This window comes from Convolutriloba macropyga, unplaced genomic scaffold (assembly GCF_964194025.1).
Source record: "Convolutriloba macropyga unplaced genomic scaffold, txConMacr16.3 SCAFFOLD_2751, whole genome shotgun sequence".
In the NCBI taxonomy this organism is placed as follows: domain Eukaryota; kingdom Metazoa; phylum Xenacoelomorpha; order Acoela; family Convolutidae; genus Convolutriloba; species Convolutriloba macropyga.
In genome coordinates, this window is record NW_027451528.1 from 1 (window position 1) to 7,874 (window position 7,874).

The 7,874-nt window shown below is 57.5% G+C and overlaps 2 protein-coding genes across 2 annotated transcripts; both read right to left on the reverse strand.

Moving 5' to 3' along the window:
- Positions 1 to 168: 168 nt before the first annotated feature.
- On the reverse strand, positions 169 to 1,708 carry LOC142356764 (uncharacterized; the record flags this gene model as incomplete). Its single annotated transcript, XM_075408562.1, has 5 exons — positions 1,569 to 1,708; positions 1,111 to 1,385; positions 827 to 896; positions 546 to 685; positions 169 to 433 (listed from the first exon to the last, which is right to left on the reverse strand). Coding segments are annotated over exons 2-5 (610 nt in total), but the record flags the coding sequence as incomplete, so codon positions are not given.
- An 888-nt stretch (positions 1,709 to 2,596) lies between these two features.
- Positions 2,597 to 5,944, reverse strand: LOC142356765 (uncharacterized). Its single transcript, XM_075408563.1, has 2 exons — positions 5,767 to 5,944; positions 2,597 to 5,450 (listed from the first exon to the last, which is right to left on the reverse strand). Exons 1-2 carry the CDS (start codon positions 5,942 to 5,944, stop codon positions 2,782 to 2,784), a joined length of 2,847 nt encoding a protein of 948 aa, XP_075264678.1. The 3' UTR covers positions 2,597 to 2,781.
- Between the last annotated feature and the right edge of the window lie 1,930 nt (positions 5,945 to 7,874).

A 7,874-nucleotide genomic window follows, 5' to 3' on the forward strand; every position in this document is an offset into this window, starting at 1 on the left:
CCGCCTTCAACCCCATTGCAATTGACACTGTTGCAGTTACAGCCAAGACTGCTTGATGTCCTGCCATGTCCCTACATTTATAGTGGTTGGATGCCGCATCTCTCCCCCACCGCTTCCATGCAGCACCATGCTCAGCTGCCTTCTAGCCGCTTCTGCATTCCACCTCACCCTGATGCTCCTGACCATCATCATCTCGCAGCTCTCCTGGTCTGACCCTGCTATGCCCGTCCGCGGTAGTCGCATTGCATCCCCGAGTCGTGCGCCACCCCATTCCGTCCCCAGATGTCTGGTGATCTTCAAGTTTGGTTGCCCGCTGTACAGAATCACGGTATGACCCAGTTCGAAGAGGGGTGATCACCTCATCTACGTGGCCGGCGTCCAGCACATCATCAAGGACAACGAAGCCAGAGTCCTGCAGTTCCCGGAGGACCTCCTGCACGGGCAGAGCAATTGCTCAGGATGCCAATATGCCGCACGCATCTTGCTCTCACACGCGTCTATCCCGCACATGTCCGTACGCACACGCTGAATGGCGTAGAGCTGACCTGGGTCACCAAGGAGTGTGCAGCATCCCACTGGTGAGCCTCCGCAGACCGCAGCGCATGGGCAGATGATGCTTTGGCTTCTGCTGGTGCACGCTGCGTCCACCGCGTATCACTCTTCTGATTCCCAGGAGGAATGGCCCCTGCAGCCCGTGTTGCTGTAATAAGCGATGCTGCTCAATCCAATGGTCCACAGAAACACTGAGCCTTGAGTGATAGTTCAGCTGGATTCACATGGCATATTATGCAATGGGCAGAGTTGTTTCACGTTCAGGCAGCACTACCATAAGACTTGATCCATCCTTTCCACGCCATTTGAAGTTGGGCTTTCGAGCAGCCGTCCATAACTGTGAACTGCATGTCAACCAGACACGGGCAGAAACTTGGCGTTCCGGGCCAGTGCTTGCCCTCACAGATTCCTGAGCAGGTTATGTGGAGTGACCCATGTCCTGCAACTGATCCTGCACTGTAGGGGTGGAGGTGTGTGCCGGTTTGTGTGTGTGTGTGTGTGTGGTTACCCGAGGGGGGGGGGGGGGGGGGGGTGCCTCCAGCAGGTTGGTGGCCTCACCTTGACCCACTGGCTTTCTTGTTCAGGTAGGTGATAGGCATGGTCCATGAAACTCGAGGAAAGACTAGACATAGCCGTGCAAGATTCATGAGACATACACATGCAATGGCGGTCATGAAAGCAGGCGGCAGACATTTCCTACCCTAGCCGCGCCCTAAAACCACAAGCATCGGGACATGCAGTGGGCCATGGAGATGGGTATGGCAAGAGTGCTAGACACGGAAGCACTGGTGCCACCCCCAGAAGGCGTGCTATGCTCGTACCTAAGAGACAGCCTGGCAGCAAGGAATGCACATCATGGATTCAGTCCGCATACCGCTGCGGATCACTGCAGGAATTGGAGCTTGCAATGTACCAACAGAACCCACTAGGTATACTTATCCAAGGCCATGGCCACGACTTCTGAGGCTCACTGTGTGGCAGAGCAGATCATGGGCAGAGGAGCCTGGGGCACTGACCCGATGTACTGCACTGCACCTTCGTCATCGAGGACGGCATACACACCCGCAGAGTCTGGAGCTGAGTCTCCCCGAAGCTCTACCTTCTGGCATTCATCAAGGGTGCTGACCTCGCCGCTGCTAGTGGACCGCATAACCACAGTCGGCGCCCTGCCCACTATGGGCAGTGGTGCCTCAAGGAGACCGCGACCAGCGGGTAGCAACGATTGTTCCACGGGCGAACGCCCACGACTCCTGCTGCAACGCGGCAATTTTTTGCGGTACACAGGTCCAGTGGAGGTACAGCTCCTGTGGCATGATGGACTTTGCTTCATGGCGGTACATTTGGGAACTCTGTGTACACTTCTTGATCGCCCGCTGGCGGCAAGCTGTGGCACTCCGCGTGCTTGGCTGCGCGTACGGGTGCCTGCCTGCAATGGCTTCAATGGGCAGCACATTCTCCCTGTCGTTGGCTCCCAATAGATACGAAACAAACCACAGATATGCTCGTGGGCCGCTGGTGATCGATACGCACCCCAGCACGGCTCGCGGTGGATGTGCATCGGCGCGAGTGGCGATGACCGAGACAGGGGTCGTCCTACGACACTAGTAGGTAGGTACCAGGAGGATGCTGGATGCCTCCTGCTAGTACCACCACATACATATACTGGCATGTATCCAGGCGTGCCGGCCGATACATATTGAGATCCATCAGTGGCCTAATTAGGCAAGGACCCATTTTTCGGCCGGGTCTGATCTGGACTGACTTGATATTATTATGATCCGGCGAGTCTGGACTCTGGGCCCGAACTCCCATTTTGCCTTTTGGGGGGTGGGGAAATACAAGCCCGCACAACCGGGGTTTAACCAAGAGTCCAAGAGGAGGATCGACGGATCGCTAGAGTATTGTACTGCCCGCAGGTAGCGTGCAACAAACCAAGGTGTGGCCAGCTCTGGAAGTGCGCTCCCTTCCACTTCAATATCGCTGCGTGCCGGTGGGTGTGAGGGCATTGGCTGTGTGAGTCTCTTTGTTGCAAGAACATGGGCTACGCATGGGTTGTTTTAATGCTATCGCTGTGGGCTAGTGGCTAGAGAGAGCCGCAGGACCTCAAATATGTGACAAGGGATGGGACGCTGAGGAGGTAAAACACACCCTTAGATAACAGCATCCGCTTGCAGCATAGACCTCGCTTATTGTGCCTGATCGTGGCATCCGGCCAGGACGGCGGGAACATCACTTGGTGCTTCTTTTACCTTCTGCGGCCTCGGACCTCTCGGCTGCGCTTGCCACCCTGTTTGCCGCCTGTGTGAGTAGCTCTGAGCCAAACCTCAGTGAGGCTGCCTGGACCCCGGGTGCAAGCTCGGGGGCCAGCTCTAGCAAATCCTGCACCACGGCTCGGTCAATAGCAGGGGGTGCTGGCAGACCCGCTGAGGGGAACGGCGACGGCGGTGCGATGACAGGCACAGGTCCAAGCAGTGGAACCTCCACAGTGGTGAATCCTGGTGGAAGAGGGAAGGGGAAGCTGTTTGTATCCGTGAAAGTGCCATCAGATTGTGGCTCTGTGCCGGAAGAGGGCTGGCCAAGGATAGTAGAGCGGATCTCATCAGCCACTCGAAGAGTCTCCCGGTCTGCTTCCGTGGTGCTGAATGCAGTGAGCACTGGGGAAGCCGCTGAGTTGCTCCCGGGCAGGGTGCTTTGCAGCTGAAGTGGAAGCGCCAGCAGCGGAGCTGCGGCCTCGACTGAAAGGGCCCCTGCATACCTCGCCAGCTCCCTGAGGGCAATATCCTGGACTGGACCTCCCTCAGGAGCAAAGGCAAGGCGCAGAGCCTCCTTCACACCGCTGGGCAGGCCAGTGGTCGGTTGGTCACCATCCTTTGCAACTCCTGCAGCTGCAGGCGGTCCGGCCGTGACATCTGAGTAGCTACCAAACGCTTCAGCCATCTGCCTGACCCTCTTGACACTTAGCTGAGCCTGAGCGCCCTCCTTGCCGTACAGGAGCTGTTCCAGGGCTCGCCGAGAATCTGGACTGGGGTCTGTCAGCAGCCGCCGGGCCACGTACGGGTAGCACTCGTTCGCAATTGAGTAAGATGGGTCGGCAGCCAACCCAATACCCTCAAGAACTGAAAAGGACCGAAGGATATAGCCGAAATAGGTCGGGATCTGGAAGATGTTACCGTACTTCTCCTGAACCCCCTCAAGATCCCGAGTGAGTTGCGCAACCTTTGAGTCCGATCCGGCTTCTTCAAGGAAACGATCCCGTCGGACCTTCGGGTCTTTAATGCCCTTTAGCTCCTTCTGCAGCTCCTTGACCCTGTCCTTGTCGGGTAGGCCCAGCTCATCCCTGAACCCATCAGCCCCACCACCACGGGCAAGGGCAGAGAAGAGGAGGCCCAACGCTGAAGCAACGCCGGCGTCCTCCATTGCCTGTTGCTTTCCTTCCGGGATGAAACCCATGGCATTGAGGTCCCCAGGAATCGCTTCAAAGTCCTTGGAGACAAGATGAGCGATGAACTGCAGGATTGCTGTAGAGAGGGAGGGTGAAACAGGGGTGACAAGCCCCCAATCAAGGATGCAAAGCATCCCATCTTCAGTCCTGAAAAGGTTCCCAGGGTGAGGGTCGGCGTGAAGTACCCCGATGTCAAGCAACATGGCCAGGTACGCACTGAGGGCCACTGCGCAAAGCTGTGGGATGTCTCCAGCCTCAGATGTGTCCAGGCGCTGGCCCTTCACCCAACCGGTGGTCAGCACTCTGCGAGTGGTTGCCTCCCTCCTCACAGGGGCTGCGGTCACCACCCCGGCCAAGTCTGGCCGGGCTGCCATTGCAGCAGCAAAACGCTCGCCATTCGAGGCCTCAGCCTCATAATCAAGCTCTGCTATGAATCTCCTCCCCCATTCGTCAATGAGCCCCTCAAGATCAGTGTTGAGATTCTTGTACTTCCGCCATGGCTCAGCAAAGGCCCGGATGATGCCGATGTCGAGGCTGATGGCCACCAGGGCTCCCGGCCGTTGCACCTTCACTGCCACATCCACCGGTGTTGACGACGGTGACGTCCTCAGCTGCCCTTTGTACACCTGCCCGAGGCTAGCTGAAGCCACCGGCCTACTCCCCAGTGAGAGCTGCTCAGCCATGCCAGGACCCAATTCGCGTGTGATGATCCGCTTGGCCAGCTCATTATCGAAGGGCGGCACTGCATCTTGCAAGGTGCGAAGCTCTGCAACATATGGTGCGGGGAGGAGGTCCTGGCGGCTGCTCAGGACCTGCCCAAGCTTGACGTAGGTTGGGCCCAGGGTCACCAGTAGCTTGCGGAGCTCTGCAGCCCTCTTAGCATCTACCTCCGCCTTTTTCTTCTCGTCGGGATCATCGCCAAGGATCTTCTTGTCCATGTAAAGGCCAAACCCAAACGACCCAAGAAGCCCCACAGAACGAGCCCCTCGGCGCAGGAGGGTCAGCGGCCGCTTCTTGAAGTACTCAGATATGGCAGCTGGGTTGTATTCGCGGAGCTCGCTAGGCTCCTCTGCACCTTCTGCTGCTGCAAGAGAGGCCCACTCGTCCATACCGGCGGATTCTGACTCCCCGGAACCAGAAAGAAGCTGCTGCGCCCCCACTGACAGGGAAATGATAACGAGCAGGCAAATACTGGCCTGCGAAACCGGATCAGATACCCCAGCATCTGATAAGGCTGTGGCAATTCCCGAGGGTAGGATAGAACTGAAATCATCAATGTTCAAGAGCCCAGAAGCCTCTGCCGCTGACTCTGTGAGTCTCTGGACGATCGGCTGCTGAATCCCATCTCCTTGGGCACCTTGCAGCGCGGAAGAAACCCCGGCAGTCAGATCCTGCAGTCTTGCAATGGAGGATGACGCTGCAGCTGCAGCACTGTCAACTGTGTCCTTTACAGCCCCTGTGTGGAGAATGAAACGTGTTGTACATTGTTAGCTATCTCGCATTCCTGGCTCTGTAGTCCAGTGAGCCATAAACGCGCAGCGGTCGATTTGTAACAAACATTCATGCCACTGACACAGTGGCAAGGGGGTGGTAGCGGGTTTGGAGGTGGTGGGGTTGGTGTTTGTGCGTGCGTGCGTGCGTGCGTGTGTGTGTGTGTGTGTGTGTGTGTATGCGTGTGCGTGTGCGCACGGTAGCGCGGCACACCTGGCCCCGCATGAAGGGAGAGGGGGCGGGGTCGGGTGGCGGGCAAGGGAGGATGTGACGGCTCGTACCGTTCTCCAGGGCCCCGGATAGCAGCCCTCCAGAAGCAGCTGACGGCCGGAGCGACTGCCAGCGGGAGCGGAAGGCTCGGCGACGTGGAACGACACTGCCATCATTCCTCCCGCCCAGCAAAGTGCCATCTCGCCATGTGAGAAGCCCCTGCCGACTGGCAACAGCACAAGGGGCCATGGGTGCCCTGAATCTGCCGCAGCCGAAGGTGTGGCCCTATGGAAAAGGGCGGGTTCCCTTGCCTGCGCCTTGTGAGAGATTTCTACACGGCGGTTTTGCGGGACAGCTTGCCTCCAGTGTTCCGTAAGAGGAGGTGTCTGCTCTGAGCCTATGCCAGCCGGTGTCGCACGACAATCGCAATTGCAGCGCTGTAATAGTGCCTAATGGCTTCTGGGCCTCGCTTGTGGGCACCGATAGCGTGTTGTCTTGCTAATATCGTGTGGAGGGCCACTATCAAGACTGCAGCTACGTGAGGTGATCGGTGAGCGGCCGGGGAGTCGCCACGCAACTCGGCCGTGAAATTATACGAGCCATGGTGTGAGATATGTCACTCAGTCAGGCCCGCGCGGCCCGGCGCGGGGGTGAAAAAAACGTCACTCGGGCCCAGCCGGACGTACTGCTGGTCCTGGTCGGCCGGGCGCGGGCAGAAATGAATTACGAACCCATACAGCCGGCCAGGTATTAGTACCCTACCCTACTAGCTTCCTCCTGGTACTCCGGGTCTTGTAACCAACCCTTCACTAGCTTCCTCCTGGTACTAGGTACCCTACCTACCCAAGTACCTACCGTATCTCCTGCACGACAGTACTAATACCCTACATTAGTCGTACTCGTACTCGTAGCCGGGCCGCGATGTGCCCAGCCGATGTGCCCAAGCCTTTATAGTCGCCCTTATAAATAAAGGGTACCCTAGGGTAGTCCTGCTCGTACTCCGACCTGGCTAGCGGCCCGGCCTGGCCTGGCCTGCGAAACCTACGTACCCTACATATCTAACTAGGGTAGGTAAGAGTACGAGCTTAATGTATAACGGTATATCCTACCCTACCAAGGGAGTTGAACCAGGAGGAACCTCCTGGTTGAACCAGGAGTTGAACCGTGGCCAGCCGCAGGTGCCTCCCCCCCTCACTGATCAGTGATCACCGGACCCTCACTGCCTGTGGGTTGGATGTGGGATTTGCGCGCTCAGGATGCAGGGTCCCCTGAGTGCTTTTCTCGATGCTCGCTCGTTTCGGAGAAGTATTTGTAGGCATACTCACCCTACAGGGCATACTCGTATGAAGCTCACATGCAGCTATATTGGCCAGTACCTGTAGTACTTATACAGTACTTAACTGTAATTTGGGTACGTCATCGACCAGTAGGTAGTATCATGAAGCCATGTCATGTAAAAATTCGCCCTAAGTCCTACAGCAGCTCGAGTCACGGTGAGCAAGCCATTTCGCATTTCAAGCACTCAACATGACAAGTGATAGCGGGTCAAGCCTGTCGTCGCCAGCGGGGGAGGAAAGCGAGAGAGATTTGACGAGTGATAGTTATACAGATGATGATGGGTCAGAACCGTCAGGCATCGAGGGGGTGATTCGGAATGCCGTTGGCAACCAACCAGCGGATGGCACCGAGGCGGAGCCGATTGTTCAGCCGCCAAGCCCGAGCCGGAAGCGAAAGCTGGGAAGGCGCCGGCCATACAAGGATAGCGACCCTAAGAGAACAGTATATCTGAGGGATGCGGGCAATAAAGTCAAAACGGCGCTGAGTGGGGCGTACAATCGCGCGGGAGTGGAGAGTTTGACAGTGATGTTCGACCCGGTCAAGGGGACGGTTAAGTGTCAGCACTCAGAAGGACTAGAATCCCTGGCGCGCGACCTGGACCTAGCACACAGAGTTGTCGTGTTCTGGGAGTATCAGAAGCTGGCAAAGTTGACACAGGACTACTTTAGCCGGGACATGCCTGCGATGCTCGAGCCCCTTGCTTTCGAGGACATCCCGGGTGGGCTAGACGTGCAGCGTCAGGTGACGGACGTGATGCTGCAGATGGCGCTACCTAAGGGCGGGAAGCCTGCCTGGATCGCCAAGCACACGGCCGACCAGTTGCGGGGCATGTCATCCAGCC

Coding starts and splice junctions, on each gene's coding strand:
- LOC142356765 (XM_075408563.1), bottom strand. CDS start 5,944: ATGGCCCCTTGTGCTGTTGCCAGTCGGCAGGGGCTTCTCACATGGCGA. Junction 5,451..5,766: donor ATCCGGGGCCCTGGAGAACG/GTACGAGCCGTC, acceptor TTCTCCACACAG/GGGCTGTAAAGGACACAGTT.